Source organism: Gracilinanus agilis, chromosome 1 (genome assembly GCF_016433145.1).
Source record: "Gracilinanus agilis isolate LMUSP501 chromosome 1, AgileGrace, whole genome shotgun sequence".
In the NCBI taxonomy this organism is placed as follows: Eukaryota; Metazoa; Chordata; class Mammalia; order Didelphimorphia; family Didelphidae; genus Gracilinanus; species Gracilinanus agilis.
In genome coordinates this window covers 775,694,213-775,715,341 of record NC_058130.1, presented here as the reverse complement: position 1 = coordinate 775,715,341, position 21,129 = coordinate 775,694,213, and the positions used below count along the sequence as shown (strand labels likewise).

The 21,129-nt window shown below is 60.4% G+C and overlaps 1 protein-coding gene across 1 annotated transcript in view; it reads right to left on the bottom strand.

The window, feature by feature from the left end:
* The window catches only part of KREMEN1 (kringle containing transmembrane protein 1), a 36,044-nt gene extending 15,058 nt beyond the window's left edge, over positions 1-20,986 (bottom strand). The window contains exons 1-3 of the mRNA XM_044685480.1: positions 20,841-20,986; positions 9,167-9,329; positions 7,270-7,361 (exon numbers count right to left, since the gene is read on the bottom strand). Of these exons, the coding sequence (XP_044541415.1) occupies positions 7,270-7,361; positions 9,167-9,329; positions 20,841-20,928 (343 nt within the window). The 5' untranslated portion in view covers positions 20,929-20,986. The remainder of the gene's footprint in view (positions 1-7,269; positions 7,362-9,166; positions 9,330-20,840) is intronic.
* Positions 20,987-21,129: the final 143 nt, after the last annotated feature.

Sequence of the window (21,129 nt, the reverse complement as noted above, 5' to 3'; positions counted from 1 at the left end):
TGTGCCAAGAACAGTGCTGGTGATCCCTCAGCTCTCCAGGAAAGAGGAGGGGAAGACACATTCTGGAGAGGGCAGTGTTCCAGAGAACAAAGCCTTTTTCCTCCTTTAAACACCAAATATATTTTATTTCGGAGTTAGAAGGCCTTGGAGGGCCAACAGGTATCTTAGGCTCTGAGGGTCGACTTCTGGGAGTTGGGGTGGGGGGGCTGGAGCTCAAAGGGATGCCCAGGTGACAGACAGGGGGTCCCCCCCAGCCAGCACTCATTGGCTGGCTATAGGTCTGAGGTGCAGGGCCCAGGGTTTGGAGCAAGAGAAAGAAGTGGCCGGCACAGCAGTGAGATTGCCCGCCCTGGAGCTAAGGGCCCTGGGCTTACTAAGGCTGAGCTCTGATGCGCCTGCCAACCCTGCTCTGTGAGAACCTGTAAAATGGGGCTGCTGAGAGCAAGGCAAGTGACAGGCAAATGTGCTATGGGATGTTAGGAGGCTGGCATAGACCTCCCCCACCCATCAGGCCGGGGAGACCAACCCCAAGGAGCCCGAGCCCCAGTGGACCAAAGGCTGTACTGGGAATTAGGGAACTGGATTCTATCCTATCTCCAGCACGAGGGTCACTGGAGAAAGAGAGGTCGCTGGCCTGGAATCCAGAATAGCAGAGTTCAAATCCTGCCTCAGATACCAACTAGCTAGTCTGGGAATTATTAGTGCCTACTCTCGTAGTGGTTGGAGGGATAAAATTATGTATTTTGCAAACCTTAAATGCTAGCTGTTATGATTAGTATGGTGACCAAGGGCTCACCACCTTACAAAGCAGCATCCATCCCCCAAAATGGACTGTGGCCATTTCCAAATGTCCATCTCCCCTGGCAGAGCGGAGAGCCCAGGACTCGGAGTCAGAAGACATGCATTTGAGGTCTAGCTTTGCTGCTCATGAGGGACATGACTCTGAGCCTCGGTTTCTTCATCTGTAAAATGGGGGAGGGGATGACCAGTGGATGTTTAAGGTCCCTTTCATGCTGGTATGCCGGGATTTTCTGCACTGGCTCACCTTTTCTTGTGAGCTCACAGCATCCATTCTGTCTGGAGGGCATCTACCTCATTTCTGCTTGTCTGAATCCATTCTATCCTTTTAGACTCTCCTACATGGAGGCTTCCCGATGTTCCTAGAACCCCACTTGGTAAGCTGGAAGAGATCTCCTAGCCTTAGTTCACTGCATCTGCCAGTAACTCTCTCATGGCCCTAAGCGTGCATGCTGTCCCTGGTTATTTCCGGCATGGCCCGTCCTCCCTCCTACCCTACATGGTCCTGAAGAAGAACAGGAACCAGAACTTATTTGTTTCTGTCCCAAAACAGCACTAAGATGAGGATCCTGCAGGTAGTGGGATGGTCCAAACAGACCACAGATACGGGCTCCATTCCGGCTGGGACCCAACCTATGGCCATGGAAGAGGAAGGTTTAGAGAAGAATGTCTGAGCTATCTGTGCTCTTCCCCAAGGGATCATCACCATTATCTCCCCCAACCATCATCAGCCTCATTATCATCACCACCATCATTGCCATCACCACCACCACCATCATCATCACTACTACCACCACCATCATCATCATCATCACCATCACCACCACCTTCACCACCATCATCACTACCACCACCACCACCACCACCACCACCACCACCACCACCACCACCACCACCACCACCACCACCATCATCATCATCATCACCACCACCACCACCACCACCACTACTAGCACCATCATCACCACCATTACCCCTTATGTTGACAGAGCACTTCCTTCCTATTATGATACATAATAATATCATCTCTTCAAATCCTCGCAACAACTCTGAAAGGAAGGCAGGGTCAGGTTTATCACCCTCTTTCTACAAGGAAAGAAATGGAGGCCCAGGGAGATGATTCATCTAAGGTCACAAGGCAAATCAGAAAAAAAAGCTAGGATATGAACCCACTTTTTTCCTGACTCCTAGCACAGCCATCTCCAGTAGCAATTGTGATAGCTGGAGGTCTCCATGGGCCCATCGTATCAAAGCCCTTCCTTAAGGATCTCTGGTCCTGGGGGCCAAAGCAGACAACTCTCCATCACCTAGCCACCCCAAGGGCCAAGGAGAGAGTATATTTGGATCAACTGAAAAGCTTTGGGAAGGGATGCTGAATGACCCATGAGGATGGTCAGGAGCACACCCATCTCTGCTCTTGGCACCTTCTAGGAATTTATAAGGGGGACTTCTGGGTTAAGATGGTGGCAGAGTAAAAAGCAGCTGCTTAACCTCTCTTAACCCACACATATAGGACTCCTCAAGAGGACATAAAAACAAATCCACAACAGGGCACAGCACTGAAGGTACGTGGGATCAGGGCATTTCCATGCTATAAGGGGGTGAAACAGCTCTCACTAAAACGCGAGCTCAGCAACCCCCTCCCCCTACTCCCCCACCTACAGGGCCAAAGCCAGCGCACAAGAGTTAGAGCAAGTTTGGGGCATCCATTAAGTTCTTGGCAGCTATCTGGGATCACCAGGGCCTGCTCCTGAGAGCAGCAAGACTTAAGATCCCAAGAGGCTAAAGAACCGGACTTTGAACACAGACCTTGAGTGCAGGCATGCATGCAGGTGTGGACGTGGACTCTGAGCGCAGTCGTGGACCTTGGGTGGGGACCCAGTGCAGAGGGGGTGCATGACTGTGGAAGCAGCCCTGAGACTGTTAAAAGAGCTTTGGACAGAGGAGCAAGCAAGGGGACCACCAAGAGGCTTGACCCTGAGAACAACTAGACCTGAGACCTCAGGAGCCTAAAGAGTGCAGACCAACCCTGGGCATGAGGATAAAGCTGAGAGGGTGCATGGCGCAGTGACTCAGGCAAAAACTGCTCCACAGCTCCATAGGCAGAGAGCCTGGCTGCCTCACCCAGACTTCTGACTGAGAAAGAAATAACAATAATGGCAAGCCGAGTCACAAGAACCCCAAAAGAGAAAAATCAAGAAAAAATCTTTAACACTCAACAACTTTTACATAGAAAAAATTCAAACAACAAAGCAAACAGCAGAGAAGAACAAACAAGTAATCACATCCAAACCTTCCCAAAAAAATGAAAATTGGTCACAAGCTCTTGAAGAGTTCAAATCTGAGATCATGAGAAAGATGGAAGAGATTTGGTGAGAGAAGTGGGAAATAGCTCAAAAGGAAATTAACAGGTTCAAAGACAGAAACTCCCAATTGGAGAAAGATGCCCCAAAATCAAACGAAATGGTAAACAAATTGGAAACCAAATTAAACAGCTGGAAAACAGGATAGACTAAACAAAAAAAAAAATCATGAGATTATAACAGAAAACCAGTCTCTAAAGAACAGAATTGGGCAAGTAGAAGCCAATGATCTCTCAAGACAGCAAGAACAAATAAAGCAGTCAAAAGACTGATAAAATAGAAGGAAACATGAAATACCTCACTGAGAAATTGACAGATCAAGAAAACAGATCTTGAAGAGACAATTTGAGAATCATTGGTCTTCCTGAAAAAGGAGAAATTAATAGAAATTTGGACTCCATACTAAAGGAAATTATTCAGCAAAATTGCCCTGAAGTTCTTCAACAAGAGGGCAATATAGACATTGAAAGGATTCATAGATCGCCCTCTACACTAAACCCTGAAAAGACAACCCCAAGGAATATAATAGCCAAATTCAAGAGCTTCCAAGTGAAAGAAAAATTTTACAAGAAGCCAGAAAGAGACAATTCAGACACCAAGGAGCACCAATCAGGATCACACAGGATCTGGCAGCCTCCACACTACAAGACCGCAAGGCTTGGAATATGATATTCAGAAAGGCAAGAGAACTGGGTCTACAACCAAGGATCACCTACCCATCAAAACTGACTATATACTTCCAGAGGAAAGTTTGAGCATTCAACAAGATAGAAGATTTCCAAGTGTTTGCATAGAAAAGACCAGGACTAAATGGAAAGTTTGATATCCAACCACAAAAACCAAGAGAAACATGAAAAGGTAAATAAGAAACAGAGGGGAAAGAGAGAAAACTCTTGTTTTTAAATTTGCCTCTTTAAGGGCTTCAATAAGATCAAATTATTTGTATTCCTATATGGAGGAATGTTGTGTGTAATTTTCAAAAACTATATTCACTATTATAGTAATTAGAAGAATTATTCATAGGGAGAGGTTGGAGCACTAAATGGTCTAAGATGAGACGGGGGTGGGGGAAAAAGGGGGTGAATAGTAGACGGCACCAAGAAAAACTTGAATGAGTAAGAAAAATAGGATATTCTCTTACCCACAAAGAGGGCATGGGAAGGGGAAGGGATGAATACTATTATAAGAAGGAGAGGAAGAGAGCAGTAAGAGGTAATATTTAAACCTTACCCTCAGAGGAATTAACCCTGAGAGGGAAGAGTAGCTTTATCCATTGGGATATAGAACTCTATCTAACCCTACTGAGAAAGTCAGAAAGGATTAATCAAGGGGAGAAGGGGAGTGGGGAGGTCAAAAAAGGAATTTATAAGGAGCCCTCCCAATAATTGTTGGCCATTAAGAATGGGAAGGATGCCCCCGCCGCTTAACCCTTTATTCCAAAGGCTCTCACTAATCTGTTGCAGAGAATGCCACCGTTTCCCTTCCCTTTTTGGGCTTTTGTTTCTTCCTCTGAAAGTGAGGTCTTTGGTGCCCGAAAGCCTCTTCCAAAGTCATGCTCTACACACTACTCCAAGCCAGGAAAGGTCTTCAGACACTGCATCGTCCCACTGAGCAGAACTCCCCAATGAATGTAGAGCAGGAATGGGCCGGCCCTTCTCTGGGTCTCAGGCACTCAGCACAGGGGCAGCCTCTGAGGGGGATCAGCGTTTTCCAGAACTGATGAAATGGAAAGTGACCCAACAGCGCCCCAAACTCGGGGGCTTCCGAGAGCTCCTAATTCAGGCCGCGGCGCTGTGTGAGACACAAACACTCCCCGGGTTCGGCAGCCCCGTTCCTAGCCGTGCCCCAAGAGCTGAACGAGAGGGAGCAGGACCGAGAGGCAACTATTGCAGCGACTCTCCGTGCGGCTGCAAAGGCCTGGAAAGGGAGCCGACCACCATCCACGGGGGAGCGGCCCGACGAGCGGCGGCACAGGGTTGCGATGGGATTGGAGCAGCTGGATGGATGAAGGGGGTGCCTTGTGGTTTACTGGACACGAGTCTTTGCTTCTGAAAAACGGCGTCATCCCGCGGCAAAGGGAAAGAAAACTCGCCTCCAGCCAAGAAGTGTGCCGGCCGGCAGTGCTGGGGGAGACCCAGAATCCTTGGGGCTTCTCATGGCCAGAAGGGCCGCTCTTTCTCAGCCTCCTCATTTCCTTCATGAGCCCCGGAGAAGGCCTCGCCTTTGTCCGGAACAGGGCCCTGAGTGTGGCCGAGGTGCCTCCCACAGGATGCGCTTAATGAGAGATGGATGGCTTTCACACACACGGAGTTATGCAGCAAAGTCGTGTCTCCTTGTTCACAAATAGGGCAAATGTGGCCTGAGTCCCTGTCGGACACTGAGGCAATCAGCACGGTCTCCGGCCGGAGCAGAGACACCAGGGAGGCTCTCCAGGGAGGCTCATCGGACGCTCCGGCAGAGAGGCGTCCCCAGAGCCCAGTGGGGAGGCCGGGCTGTCCCTGCAGACCTCCCCTGAACAAAGAAGCCCTTCCAGTAGCTGAGCCCCCGAATGTGCAAGGAACCCCGGCTCGGATGCAGACGACGGCCAGGCCCACCTACAAACCCCTGAAGATCTTTTGGGGGGCCTGGGAGCATGCACGGCTCTTAGCTCTTCCCCCCGACGGTGGATGCCCCGTCGGGTCTGTATTAAGAAGCAGAGAGGCCACCACGACGAAGGCCCACGGGGCAGTGCCATGGGGGCAGGAGGACCCTCTTCTCCCCCAAGCCACGGGCCTGGCCCAGCGTGTCCTCCTCCCCTTCTTTCTCAGCAGAGCGCCCTGCTTTGCACTTCCTCCCTGGCAGCCTGCTCCGCTGGGAATGAATGATGGTGCACAGGTGGAAGAAGGCCTGGAGCCCGGCGCCAACAGGGCGGCTGATCTGGGACGCTGGGGGGCCTGGGCTGGGGGTTAAGTCCCCCACAGGGGGCAGGGCACGCAGAAACGTGGGGGACTCTGTCAGGTGATTCCTGTCTGCAGGAGCCCTGGGGCCTCGCGGCAAAGCAAAGCAGCCCAAACGGGCATCACGGAGGACGGCTCGTGCCTGGTTGGGCCTCTGGCGGGGGACGTGGGCTCCAGGCCTCCAGCGGCCCCTTCTGGGGATGAAGTGTCTGTGGTCTCGGGGAGCTCGGGGGGGCCCCCGCAGGCTGCCCGGAAGCCATGAAGGCGCTGAGCCGCCCTCAAGCCGGCAGGGCACGGGATGGGCTACTCCAAGACGTTCCTTTTTGGGTTTTAGAGACGCAAAAACAGGCGCCCAGAAGTTCAAGGCAGTAAATAATGCGAAATGGATGATTTGGGGATAAAGAAACAGAACCGGGTTTGAGGAAAGGAAGCCAAGTTTTTCCAAACCCAGAAAATCTATCTGCCACGTCACCGCGTTCATGGAGCCCCTGGCCAACATGGGCACTGCGACGGCCGGGGGGCATCGGGGCTCTCTCCTGGGCAGCCTCGGGGTGGCCACGGACATAAAGGGCCTCAGGCGCTGCCCAGGGACCCCCAGGGAGCCCCCAAGACGGCCCCCTCTCCTTCCCGCCTGACCAGCGCTCTTTGATGATGCCGTTGAGCACGAAGGGGGGCAGCTTCAGCGCGCCCCCTCCCCGCCCCCGTGAGGCTGAACGCAGTCTCTGGAGCAGAGAGCTCTGCTTTGGGGTCCACACTTGAAGCACTCCATGAGGGAAGAAGTGCAAGCATTAGAAGCCCGTTTTACGGATGAGAAAATGGGGTTCACAGAGGCGAGGCCACCAGCCCAGGCTCCCCCAGCCGGCCCAAGAGGGAGGGTGCTAAGCCCAGGGCTCCCTCCTTCACCCACAGGGCTTTGCGGGCCGTCTTCTGGGGTATGGAGGGGGAATGTGAGTGGGGGACGGGGTGCCCACCCAAAGCGAGGCCCCAAGGCAGCAGCTGCTCTCTGCCCCCAGGAGGGGCAACAGCTGAGCCAGGCCCGATATATCACTGGGAGGGGCGGCCCTGGAATGGGCCAGGGGGGGATCCCGGGGCTTTGGGAGGCCTTCCGACCCTCCCCAGCCGGGCGTCTGTCCGGCCCGCAGCCCCCCAACCCCCACCGGCCCCCCGCTTACTCTGGCAAGCCGGGATCTCGCAGAACTTCCAGTAGACGCCGTCCTCGTGCTCAGCCACGTAGCACCAGGGACTCACGTCGCCGTCGGGGTTCCTGTTGGGGAAAGAAGACACGAATGTGGGTTCAGGCCTGGCGTCTGGCCCCGGCAGACCAGGAACCTCGGAGGGCCCCGGCACCGCTTGGGAAGACGCTGGGAGAGGCGGGGAATGTCCTCCCAGAGTCCGGGCAGAAGCTGGGCCTCGGGGACGTGACCGTCCTCTGCCCTGACCGCACCACCCCTGGGGCCCTCGGTCCAGGCCTGGGAAGCCCACTGGAGGCACGAGGAGGCCGGAGGGAGAGGCTGGGGGGAGTCTCCGGGTATCTGAGGGGGAGGCTCTTAGGAGACCAGGGCCGCTGAGGCGCTCCCCGAAGTGGACGGGCCGGCGGCCTTGACCCCCCGGGCCGCAGCCTCCCCTCCGTGAGCCACGCTGGCCCCAACGGACAGGGGCACTCGGGTCCGAGTTCGAGCCTCACCCGAAGGCCGCCACAAGGCCCGACACCCAGGCCGCCCAAGTTCTGTTTCACGTTTATGTTTCCGGGATGGGAATGTGAGCAGGGGCTGCCCACTGCGAGGGGCTCCGGGGCCCCCCAGCTCTCCTCCCCTCTTGAGCCAGGACACTGGAAACCTGACCCCAGGCTGGGGCCGGAAGCGGGCACAAAGGGGCGGCCGAGCCTCCGAGCGGCCCTGTCAGGCGCGGGATAAGCCTATTGTGCGCCCGGCTCGGGCGGGAAGATAAGCCTGGCACAATGGGGCCCTTGATTCCCGGGCCCTGAGGCGGGGGGGCTATCGCTCCCCATCTCCCAGGCAGCGCCACCCTTACGGGGCTGAGCGGTGCTTATGATAAGCAGGGGGCGGGCGTGCTGGCACAGGGCCCCGCCAGGGCAGGCCTGACCTCCCCTTTGGGGGCCCCTCTGGGGGACGAGGATCCACCAGGCGGCTGTGGGCGGCTCCCGCCTTGCTGGAAGAGGAACTTGTCCTTCAGGTCTGGCGCGTCTCCGGAGCACCTGGAGGTGGGGGCAGGGCGGGAGCCTCGCAGGACGGCTTAGGAAGCCCCTCTCTGAGGAGGGATGGCCCAGAAGCGCCTGGTTCCGACCCGGCCCGGCCCACCTTCCCGTTTGGTCCTGGGGGGGGCTGAGGCTGGCCTGCTAGACGGGGCTCCGGGGCAGAGGGGGCTCCCCACAGGGCCTCGGCACCTGCTCCCGTCCTCCAGGCCTCCGCATTCCCGAGCCGTGAGTCACGGCAGGCTCGCGAGGCCTCAAGGGCGCCCGTGTGCACAGCTGCAGCCTCTTGGGCTGGCCGGCCGTCTGAGGAGGCCCGACAGCTGCCCGAGCGGGCTCAGGCCTCCCCTCCCCCCAACAGCCGGGCTCCTCCGCCCCATTTTACGGATGGGCAAAGCCGCGGGCGCGGGGCAGGAGGCCGGCCTTCCCTGGGGCGCCCCAGCCCTCTGCTCTCTTGGGGTGTCTGACAGGGACACGAGGCAGGAGCCCAGGCCAGAGGGAAAAGAAGAGGGGGTGACAGGGGGGAGGGGACCAGCCCCCCCACCTAGCAGCAGCCCCACAGGAAGAAGTGAGCCGGGCTGCCTTTCCCATTGGGGCCCTCTACTGCGTCCCGGCTGAGAAAAGATGAGAGGGGGCAGCTCGGTGGCTCGGTGGCTAGAAAGCCAGGCCTGGAATGGGAGGTCCTGGGTTCAAATCCGGCCTCGGACGCTTCCTGGCTGTGTGACCCTGGGCAGGTCACTTCGGCCTGGCGGCTAAGCAGGTTGGGGTGCTTAACCAAGGGGGGGCGGCGCTGACACGAGGCCTTTCTCGCTTCCCCGAGCTGCCTCCTGTGCGTGTCCCGGGCTCCCCTCGGGCCTCACCTGCAGTAGTTGTGGTCTCCCAGGCCCCCCTCTCCGTGGGGGTACTTCAGGGTGTTGTAGGGGTGCTGGAAGGTCTCGTTCCAGAAGAGGCAGGCCTTCCCTCCGTGCGGCGCCGTCCAGTTCTGCCGGCCTCTGTAGTCCACTCCGTTGGCCGTGAAGCACTCTAGAAGGAAGCACAAAGGAGAGGCTGACCCCGGGCCGGCCTCCTCGCCTGGGCCGCGGCTCGTGGCCGGGGCAGCATCGGCACCACGGACGGGAGGGACCCTCCCTGTGAGCCTGAGCGGGTCGGCGGCCACCGAGGGGCCGTGGAGAAGCAGGGGCTGACCAGCACGCCTCTGCCCGGGCCGGGAGGCCCCTGAAACGAACCGGGAAGCCCCGACGTCGGCCCAGTTGGCAGCAGACGCTCCCCTGGAATTCTGGAGGCTCCTGCCGGAGCCCGTGGGGTGAGCAGAAGCAGGCTGCCCAGCGGCGGCGGCCCAGACGCTCGGATGCAGTCGGGCCTCCCGTCCAGGCCCCCAAGTCGGGGAAGGACTCGGATTCCCCAGGAATGAGTAACAGCCCTCCCTGCGGCACTGGGGACGGAGGCGCACGGACGCGGGGCTCTCCCTCCCGCCGCCCGGCCCAGAAGTGACCGGCCAAGGCCGCACTTGGGGACGACGAGAACTCGGCCTCCGGCGCTTTGTCCCGAACCCGTCCAGTCAGGAAGCGCTCGTGAGCCACACGCAGCCAAGACACGGAATTTAAAAATGCGCCCACTAAGCTGCCAGGAGCCCCCACGGCCGCCTCTGGTTTTCAAGGCCCCAGAATGGCCGGCTCTCAGCCGCCTTCTCCTCTGACTCCGGGCTTAAGGACCCCCCAAGCCGCCTGGCTTTCCCCTTTGGGCTCCCAGGCCCGCCCCAGCCCGCTGGGCACATTCTTCCAGAAAGCGTTCCTTGGAGCCTTTGCCTCCCTCAAAACGTGGCCCCCTCACGGGCACGGCTCTGGCCCCCGAGCCCCGCTCCCTCTGCTTTGATGCGACGGACGTCCGAGCGGCTGCTGGCAGCCACCTTCTGCCCAGGAATGCCGACGGAAAAAAGACGAGGAAAAACAAACGGGCCGTCCTGGGAGTTCAGGCGAGGCGACTGCGGCTCGATCCGGCTTCCCTGCAGCTACCAGAAGGGCCCAGGGAGCCCAGCCTTCCCCTCTCGGCCTTCCTTTGACCCCGGATCCTGCCCGGCACTCGAAGGCCGACCCGTGCGAGGGGGCCGAGTCCCCCCCAATAGGAGGCTGCGGGCCCGTCACCGCTCCTGCCAGGCCCCAGGCTCAGGGCTGGGGACACAGAGCAGACCACAGGGCAGTCCCCGGGGCCGGGGATGGGCCATGAACCCCGCAGAGCCGGGGCTCGCCCCCACTCTCCTCACCGCCCACCTCGGGGAAGTCCTGTGCCATCTGGGAAAGGACTGGCGTCCCCTCCTCCTCCCGGAGCTGCTTCTCTTCTCTGGGACCCTCCGCTCCGGCCCTTCGGTCGGGGTTCACGGGACAGAGCTGGGCAGAAAGCCTCGGGAGGGAGCCCTCGAGCGCCTCCTCGCCGGCGTCTGGAGGACTCCAGTCTGGGCCTCGCTTCCCTCCCAGCGGCCACCGTCCCCCGCCTCGGAGGCCCCGACGTCCCCGGCCAGGCGAGGAGCCGCACATCACACCCGGACGTAGTGGAGAGCTGCGGAGGAGCGCCGTACGGGACCGAACCAGCCCGGGGGCGCCGGCTCTGGGGAACCCTCTTCTCTGAACGAGGCCCGGCTAAAAGCTCCGGCGGAGCTCGGGCCACGCTCATTAGGGACCGAGGCGAAGCCCCCCCGCTAGACGGCGGGGCTCCTGAGAAAAAGCCGGGGGGAGGTTTAGGCCCGGGGGGGGGGCGAGGGGTGTCTTTTTAAAAACACAGAACAAAACGAGGCGGAGCTGGAAGGCCTGGGTTCGACTCTGGCCTCGGCCACTTCCCAGCCGACCCCAGCCCTGCCTGAGCAGCCGCCGCCCTCTGTGTGCAGGGGCTGGAGGACAGCAGGACGTCCAGACGGAGCCAAGGCCGGAGAAGAGAACAAGAGCCTCCCCTCGGTGCCTCGAACAGGCTCCATCTCGCGAGCCGACAGGCGATACCTGAGCGGGTGGGCTCGGCGGGGCCGCCAACGTCAGAATTTGTCCAACGGGGCAAGACGGGAAGATGACAAGAACCGGAAGGGGAGGGAGGCCCGTCCTGCCGCCCGAGCCGCGGAGCCAGGATCGCAGCGGCCAGGCCAGGGAGACCGGCGAGCCGGGGTGAGGGGGGAGCCGGCGAGGAGGACAGAAGACGCTCGGTGCCCGCCGGGCGGCCGTCCCAATCACAGGAGTGCAAATACGCATGGAGCCACCATGTTGGCGAAGCCCCAAGTGACCGGAGCTCCAGACACACCGGCCCGGCCCGCTCAGCCATGCCGCGGGATCCAGTGGTGGGGAGGGGAGGGCTTGGGGAGCCTTTGGAAGGGTACAAATGGCTGGAGGAAGCCCAGGCAAGAGGGACGAGGGCTTCCTGGAGAAAACTCCGTGCCAGGTCGATGATGCTTCTCCGAACGCCCGTCGGGTCTCGGCCCCGGGCCAGCTTTCCTATTCAGAAGGACTCGGCCTCGCTCTGGCCTCCGGGCCTCTTGGGCCTCTTCCTGAAGGCAGCCCCCAACACAGCCTGGGGAAGGACCGAGAGCCCGTCCCACCCTGCTTCAGAGGAGGAGATGGAATCCGTCCTGGGGCCTTCAAGCAGGAAGCGCCTGGCCTCGGGCAGATTCCTCCTCCAGGGTTTTTGGACCTCCAGACTCAATAGAAGGGCCTCCTTCCCAGCCGCATAAGGAAGGGGAGGCTGCTGGGCCACTCAGGATTCCGAGCTCCGTGGGGTGACGAGGAGACGAAGGGTTTCTGGAGAGTGAATAAGGGAGGGCGGTCATGGAAGGGAGAGCAGCCGTTCAGCCGTCGGAGGGCAGAATGGGCCTGGGAGGAAACTGGTGGGGGAGGAGGGAAGTAAATGGCCTGTCCGAGGGTGAGCCACAAAGGCGGAATCGGAACCCAGGTCTTCACGCTCTGTATCTGGTGCTGCCTAATACCTCCTCTGGAAAGGGCAGCCACCACTGCCAGGAGAGCACGCCAAGGCTCCCCAAGCCTAGCTCATGTGGATGGACACAGCTCTGAGTGACTCGGAGCCCCCGGGCCGTGCGGCTTCCCGGCCTCAGTCCTCCCCTCCACGGCCAGCTGACCGGTTCACAAGTGCTCATGGCCAGAATGATTGGCAATTGGCGGCCAACCTTCTGGCATGAAGACGCAAGCTGACGGCGTGCTCTGAATCTCCTACCCAAGTTCTCCTCCTTCACTCGAGCTCTCAATCGGCTGAAGAAACCGGCCAGAGAGACAGCCTGTGGCACCCTGAACGAGTCCTTTCATCTTGACGGGCCTCTGTTTCCCCATCTGTAAAGAAAGGAGGGGCTGCCCCAGATCGCTTCTGAGATCTCTTCCCGTGGGGGAGCGGTGGTGATCCCATCTAGAATCTCTCAGCAGCAGGGAATCAGGGGCCACACGAAGCCACGCTCACCCCATGAATCACCCTACTAAAGCTGGCTAAAAACAGAGGCAGTGGGGGGCAGCTGGGGGGCTCAGTGGATGGAGAGCCAGGCCTAGAGACTGGAGGTCCTAGGTTCAAATCCGGCCTCAGACACTTCCCAGCTGTGTGACCCTGGGCAAGTCACTTGACCCCCATTGCCCACCCTTACCACTCTTCCACCAAGGAGCCAATACACAGTATTGATTCTGAGATGGAAGGTGAGAGTTTAAAAAAAACAGAAACAAAAAACAGAGGCCGCCCAGTTCACATCGCTCTTCCCCAGAAGACCCTTCCGTTTTCTCTCTGAAGTGGCCTCGTAGCTACGGGGAGTCAAGAGGAAGCAGGTTGGAATTCTGCCTCTGACCCAGGGGCCGGCCCAGGATTCGCACTAGCCACAGCTTCCCTTGATCGGTCCGATCCTGGGCTGCTGGGGGCCCTGGCAGGAGGACAGAAGCCCGAGCGGAGCCCGAGCTCTCCCTCAGAGCAGGATGGCCTCGGCCACGTCTGCTCGCCCCACAAGGCCGGCCATCAAAGGATGGAATGACTTTTGGCCACAGCGACTCATAGAGGGTGACGAGGCCGTGAACTGTCTGAGGGGAAACCATGTGGATGAAGTCACAGGCCTTTGAAGTGCTAAATACAGGGGATGGTGGGGGCTGAGGCCAAAGAGAGGCCGCAGTCATGGTCGGGATTTTATGCTAAAAGGTTTCTTGAAAAAATGCTTCCTGGATCAGCCTCTGACTGGAGGCTGGCTACACCGGAGGAGTCCGGAGGAGGAAGGAGGATGGGAGGGAACAGAGCTGCGAGGCTCAGGGAATTGTTCCCAGGAGCCCCTTGGACAGAGGACCAGGTTTGGGGGTTCGGAAGCTCTTAGCCCCTGTGCAGCTCTGGGCAAGTCTCTCACCGCTCAGTGAGCGGCAGCCTCCCTAGTGCCGGGGCCTCTCCAGAGAAGGCAGCCCAGGGCACCCCTCGGTGTGGAGACAATAAGAACGCTGGATGTTTCCAAGCTGCTCTGCAGCTGCCAGAAACTGGTGAGGGAAGCCGGGGGGGAGAGACGGGCCTCCCATTGTACAGCTGGACAAACTGAGATCCAGTGAGGGTCATCGAGGGTAACTGGCGCCCTCTAGCTAGCTGGCCTCATGAACCCCTTGCTTGGGCCACCTGGCCTCTCCACTGACCCTCCCCTCCTGCCTTGCGGCCCTCTCCGCCCCCTCAGCGCAACCTCAGGGCCCATGGGTGGGGTGGGGGCCTCCCCAGCGTCTCTCGGGCCTCTGGCCTCTGTCTCTGGTCTCTGAGGACACAGGACCGTTGATTTAGATGGACCAGAGTGAATTCCCCTCGAGGTCCCAGATCGGGGTCGGTCACCTGGGCTGTCTGTGTCCGGACCATGAAGTCCTTCTTTCCCTTCCCCGGTGTTCTTAGCCACCCCTGTAATAAGGGGGGATGGAAAAAGGAACCTCCAGGGTTCGGAGAAGAGATGAGGGGCCCCTGCCCGGCCCAGCTCAGCCGGCACATGGCTTAGGTCTGGGCAAGGCCGGGTCTTCTGAGCAGCATCCCAGGAGGGAGCTCCTCTGTGCTCGCTCCGACCCCTCCAGCCGCACTTCTGCGGGGAAACGGAGGCCCCCAGAGAGCGGAGCAGGGAGGCCCCTGACACTGCTCCGACCCCAGCCCCGTTCCCTTGGCCCAGAGGCACCCATTGTGGCCCCGTCGGGCAGGTCTGGGAGTCTGTCCTCCTCCTGGATCTTATCCGGCCCCAGATGCTCAGGAGGAGCTGTGGCTGCGTTAAGCAGGGCCCTGGAGATGCTCCAACGAGGGGAAACAAGGTCCTCTGCTGGGGCAAGTCAGACATCTATCCCCGGCCAGGGAGCTTTCCTGGCCTAATACATGGGAAAAGCCAAGCCTGAGCCAGAGCGGCCCCCGGGGGACGATGCTGAGCCCCAGCTAGGCTGCTCTGCTGGGAAAGCGGCCCGGGGAGATGAGTGCGTGGCGGGAGCATCTCCTGCCCACCCTAAGGCAGGTGCGTTGTGGGCACTCGGCGGTGGCACAGAGGCTGGCCGTGCCCAAGATGGGCGCCAGCTTGGGGAACCCTGGGCCTCCGGACCTCGAGGTACCCAGTGCTGAGGACATGCAAAATGTCTTGGAGACCCTCCGAGGAGCCCGGAAGCAGGCTCGGCGCTGCTCCCAAGCTGGCCTCCCAAACGCCGGTGTGAGCCGCAGCACGGTCTCCTCTAGGCCCAGGCCGGGGCCTGGAGTGTGCACCGAGGAAGCCGGCTCTGGCACCCGCCATGGGCGAGCCGGGCAGCCCCGAGCCTCCCCTCACATCCCTCTTCCCCGATCTCTTTGGACGAGCCTCCGCGGAGAAGGCCGCCGTCCTGGGGGCAGATGGCAGCACTTACAGGCCCTAACCAGATGCTGCAGTCTCTAATTTGATTGAAAGGATATAATTAGACAACAGAAACCCTTTAATGAAAGAGCAAAACATGGCGGGAGGGGAGGACGGAAGGCCCTTCGCCATGCCCAAACCCCCTGGTAATAGGAGCTCGGAGCTGGGGCCGGGGAGGCCCGGGAGGCCGGGGAGGCCGGCCCAGCCCGCTCGCTGCCCACAGCCCAGGACGGCCGCTTGGTTCTCGGGGCTTCCGCCGCGCTTCATGTGGGAAGGAGCTGATTAAAAGCAGAAGGGACTTGGGGGGACATCAAAGAAACACAAATGTGGGTCTGGAGTCGTTATTAAAAATATCTCTAGCAGCCCAATAATCTGCTTTGAAGATGAACTTTTATAGATGGCACAGCAGCGAGTGATTTACATACTGGGTTCTGATTGGCCGGCGGTGACGGCAGCCCCCCCCCCCCGCCCCCCCCATGTTTCTCATCAAGCCTCAGACTGCGGCGGGGCCTTCATCTGACTTCTCTGCTTTAAGCGAGAAAAGTATTTCTGCACAATCCAGTCACTCGACTGAGGGCGACACACTCGGCCACAATGGGGGCCCCCCTCCCCCGAAGGGGCCAGACGAGGCCGGCTCTGCTCTCAGGGCAGCCACTCCCACGGGGGACCCTTAAGGCCGGCCTCCTTCCACCTGGGCGTGGGGAGCCCCTTGGGGTGCCCCCCCCCCGCAGCCATGCCCCACCCTTGTGGCAAGTCAAACAATCCAAAGTTTAATGCCGGGCGACCTGCCAGGGATGCAATCAGGGACAGCAGAGGCCGGGCCCCAGCGAGGGGGGCAGGGAGGGGGCGCCCCCAGAGGGTCCCCAAGCCGTGGGAGGGACAGACGGGATGCTGCATGTCGGGAGCCTGCCTGGGAGAGGGCACGGCACGGCCTCCCACCCAGGGCGCCGCAGGCCCAGGCCACCGAGGGGTCTGCCTGCAGTGAAAGAGGATCCCCTTGTGGGCTTCTGGTGGGGAGTGGAGGGGCCCCTGGCCGGAGCCTCTCTCAGAGGGCCCCCCCTCCCCTCCCCCAGCTTGGGGGCTCCCCTTCCCCGCCTGCTGCTCCCCAGCCGGGCCTTGGCCTAGAGGACTGCCCTGGCTCCTGGCTGTTTCCTTGCCTTCAAGGCTCTCTCCCCTGCCCTGCCCTGCTCCTGGGCCACCCAAAGCATTGTCCAGTGAGAAACCGGCCCCCCGCCCCTGCCTTCTCAGCTTGGCATTCAAGGCCCTCCGTGAGTCGGCCCCAGCCTACATTTCTGTGCGTCACCCTGTAGGCAGGCTGCTCCTCGCTTGGTCCAGCCTGTGCGTCTCGCCCCTCCTCAGCCACATGCCGGCGTCCGACTCCCCCAGCCTGGCCTCTCCGGGGCTGCCCCAAAGTGTCTCCGACCCCCGAATCCCACAGTTAATGTGGTTGAAGAAACAACAAAGAGACGAGGCGGCCACGGAGAGCCCCAAACCAGTCCCTGCCTCGCACCCCTCCCATCACAGCACCCCCAAGGGCTGATGGGGAGCCCCTGTGCTGCTTCCCGGGGAGCCCTCCCTCCAGGGACTTGAGCAGGACGGAGGCCCAGAGGGCTGCAGGCCTGGCCCAGGCCGTGAAGGCAGAATTGGAACCCGAGTCACTGCGCTCCTTCTTCTGGGCCGCCTCGCTTCCAGTTTACACCAGCGGAGCCGGCTCGGCGCTTCAGAAGGAAATGCCCGGCAGCACGCGGGGAGCCCCTGCTGGGGCCCAGCGCTGAGCTCTGGGCATTCGGGCCTTTCTGAGGCAGTGCCTGGGCCGGGCACACAGCTGGGAAGGACCTCCCTAAGCTGCCCTCCTCGAGGTACCCCGAAACACCAGCGACCGCCGTGCTCACGCCCCACAGGAGGGAGACGGCTTTCACCCTTTGGGCTGGGAGGGGGCGCATGACGGGCAAAGGCAAGGCGATGGGGAATGGCACATGCCCCTGTGCAGGACCGTGCGCCGGCTGCTTGCCCTCCCCACGCTCTCCTGCTGCCAATGAGGCGAAGCCCCAGAAAGCGCCTCGTGGCCCTGCCCAGGCCTGGAAACGTCCCCCTCCTGGTCCTCTTAACACACGGGCGCAGCTCACCGCAGGTGCTGGCTTTGGAAGAGAACGTGAGACGGGAAGGACGGCTCTCCGGAGCCCCCCGAGCTTCGCCTCCCCCCCACCTCACCCCCACCCCGGGCAGCCTGCCTGTCCTGGCCCCTGGCCTGGCCCCTGTCCCGGCCCTCGGCGCCGGCCCCACGCAGAACTTTCTGAACTCAGGAGGGCAGCGCAGCGCAGCGCAGGGGCCTTCCTGTCGGGCCCAGACTCGCTGCCCGAGGGCAGTGCCCGCCTCCTCTGGACGTGCCGGGCGCTCATGGCACCCCTCCGGGACGGGCACGGGAAGAGATGCCGCCCGGCTCAAGCCCCTCATTTTACAGACGTAGAGACAGAGGCACAGGGATGGCAAGGGGCTCGCCTGAAGCAGGATTGGAACCCAGGCCTCGCTGGTCTGGCATCTCGCCCGCCACGCCACCGTGTCGAAGCCCACTGAGGGGAAGCAACTGGCCGAAAGTCACCCAGAAGGATCCCAGTGGCATAAACTGGGGGATCCTCAGGGGTCCTCAAGACCAAACCCCTCATTTAACAAGTCAGGAAACTGAGGCACGAGAGAAGGAATGACCCAGCGGGCCTCCCCATGGCCTGCCAGAGCAGACAAGGCAGGGAGGGGAGCTCCCCAGGGGCCCAGACCAGAACCCCAGCCGCTGCCCTTCCCCTCCCGGCGGCTTGCTGGGCAGCTACGGGGGCCCAGAGAAGGGGGTCTCCGCAGAGGAGGACACCGATGCCATGAGCCTGGGCAGCCCGGACTGAAAGGCTGAAGGCCAGAGCCTGAATGCCCTCATTTTACAGGAGGGGAAGAGTTGGCAGCGGAACTGGAACCCGGATCCCGACTCCAGGGGAGCACCTGAGGCACGCGGTCCGTGCCAGCATGCAAAACTGCCCTGGAAAGAGGCAGGCCGAGGCGGGATGAGCTCGGGCCGAGGGCGTGGGAGGAAGCGCTCCCTCCAGATGCCCAGACCGGCATGCAACTGGGGAGCCAGCGGCCGCCTCCCGGCCTCCCGGCCCTGCCTTTGTTCCTGCCGTGCCGGCCGCCCTCCCCGCGGCTCTTTGAGGAGGGAAGCTGGAAGGCCGGAGGCTGGCTAGAGACGAGCCTGAGAAGCGGCAGGGAGGGGATGAGCTCAGTGCTTTGGGAGAGCCAGACTTCAGAAATGCAAACCGCCAGTCGTTTAAAGATTGCAATATTGTGCAGAACCAAAGTATTGAAATAATTTTTTCCATCCACAAAACTCTGAGAAAATTACAGTATTGAAAAAAATAATAAAATGATGCACTTGGCAGGTCCTCAGAGTGAGACATGTTTTTTATTGAAATGGAGTTTGGAAGCTGGTGGGTAACCCTGGGGAGGTGACGTCCTGACAAGGGGGGCTTTTCCTGGAAATGGGCTGGAAGAAGAAGGGGCAGCGAAATCACAGGGAGGCAGCTGGTGTCCTTGGCGCGAGAGCCCAAGGCCCCCTAGAGTGGAATCGGGGGCGCGGGGCGAAGGCGCTGGCACCGCCTCAGCAGGGCCTCATCTCCTGCTTCGTTTGCCCGCTGCCTCCCCCCATAGTGCGGCGAGGCTCCGGGGCTCCCCTCACTTAAGGACCCACTTTATCCGATTGGAAACTGGCCAAGTGTATCCCACCCAGTACCGTGCAGTGGCCGGTACCAGGGGCCCAGGGGAGCCTCCTCCACCCCACAGATCCTGCCGAGACCACACACAAGGAAATGTGGACGAAGGCTTACTAAGTCACGGCTCTGCCGGGAGGGCCGGCGCTCCATGGGCACCTCACACGTGGACGGAGAGAAGCAATGCCCTCATTTTACAGATAAGGAAACCGAGGCCCGGGGAAGTCCACTACGAGAGATATTTCCCAAACTTCCCGGGAAGGCTGTGGTCATTCACCACCACTTTCTGACATTTGGTAATTCAGGAATTCATTTGAACACATTTCAAGCTCTGTCTTTGTATTCGCTGTGCCTGGCACACTGCAAACTCTTGCTCAATGATTGCCTATTGCCTGATCATTCCATAGGTTGGCCCAAGTGGCTTCCCTTCTTGGAGGCTTGGCTCTGAGCAGAATCTCACTGCATTCTAGATGGACTCAGGGAAAATAGACTTGGGCACTGCCCTGCCTTCGGTCGCCAGTGAATCCCTGCTTTTCAAATAACATATGCGGTTCTGGAAGTGAGGAAGGAAGACCTGGACTCCCATCTCCTCCACTGGAGGGCTTCCTGAAGAACTTCCCCCCCCCCCCCCCATCCCTTTAAATATGGGAGGTGAGTGTTCAACCTTCAAATAACTAGTGAATAAACACAAAACAGCCTGCTCTCCACCCTCATCCCTGGTTCTTTCACTCCATAAGTGAGTTTGCTGGAAGGAAGGGTGTATAAAAGTCTCCCTTTCACCTCTGGGTGCCCCACCTTGGAGCAGATTTTGCCTTTGTCTAAGGCCAGGCCAGGCCAGGCGTGGTTCCCTTTACCCTACTTGAGCTGGCGGCCCAATGGAGCAGGTCCTACTCTATCTTGGGAAACTGACAGTCAGAGCTCAAAACTGCACATCTGTCCATTAGGCTAAGAAGCCCAGAGCCCAGGCCCCTTCCCTCCCCCCACACTGCCTGGCACACCACAGCGGACAGCTTCCCACCACCCCCTCCCCACTCTTTGTGGGGAACCTGAAGGCGCAGAGGGGGGCTTCCGGCATGGCTCCTCAGAGGCAGCTGCCACTCACATTTCTGGACTCTATCTCCTGGCAAAACGGGGTGTGTTCCCTGACAAAAAGCACCACAGCTGCAGTGTGCAAGAGAAAAGCTGGCTTGCTCTGAAGGAATAAAGTTACATAAATCCCAGCGTACCCAGGGAGGAGAGGGGAGGTGGAGGAGGTGCCCGGCTAGGGCTGGTGAGGTTGGAAAACAAGTGGAGACCCCAGCTTTCCTTGGAGGCTAAACAGCCTCACCAGATCCCCGGGGCTGTAGTCGTCAGAACTCTGGTGGGGGGCAGCGGGAGGAGCCCATCCCACTCCCAGAGGGGCTCTGGTGTCTCAGGAGCTACATGAGGGTCGCAGATGTCAGAGTTGGAAGCCCTCAGGGGTTCCCTCATGCCGTCCTCTCATTTCCCAGCAGAGGACGGAGCCTGAGCCTCCCACTTGCCCTGTCCCTGAGATATGTACAGCTCTGTGGTGGTGGTGGTGGTGGTGGGGTGTGTGTACACATCATACAGAAATCCACACCCAGAGAGATCTACACACATCAATGTACACACACCTTCGACACCCCACCCCGAGAGAGCGCTAGCTGGTGACTTCGGGGGCCACGGGTCAGCCCCACAGGGGGTCTCTAAGTGGATGCGAGAAGTGGCCCCAGCCGCGGCTTCTCCCCTGCACTTCCACGGAGTCCTCCTGCCGTGACCCCTGGGGACCCACTCTGCTCTCCAAGCCTCAGTTTCTCCCTTGCAGAATGATCGAGGCCCCTAGCACGGTGGCCGGAGCTAGTCTGGAGGATTCCGAAGGCGGGGATCCTGGGCCTCAGTTTCCTCCGCCCGGAGGGGGTGCGGGCCCCGGGGGGGGGGGGGGTGTCAGTCACTCACCGGGAGCTGCTCCAGGTCCGGGTCCGGGGCGGGCGGCCAGCGCCAGCGCGGCGGAGAGCAGAGCGAGGCGGGCGGCGGGCGGCGCCATGGGCCGGTCAGTGAGGGGCCCCGGGGCGCGGCCCGGGGGAGCAGGGGTAGCGCGGGGAGCTCGGGCCGGCCATGGGAGCGGGACACGGAACCCCGAGCATCTGCCCGGCCAGGCCCCGCCCCGTGAGCCGACCCCGCCCCAGGGACCCGCCCCCCACGTGCGACCCGCCCTCCTTCGCCCCGCCTCCGCTCTTCCCCAAGC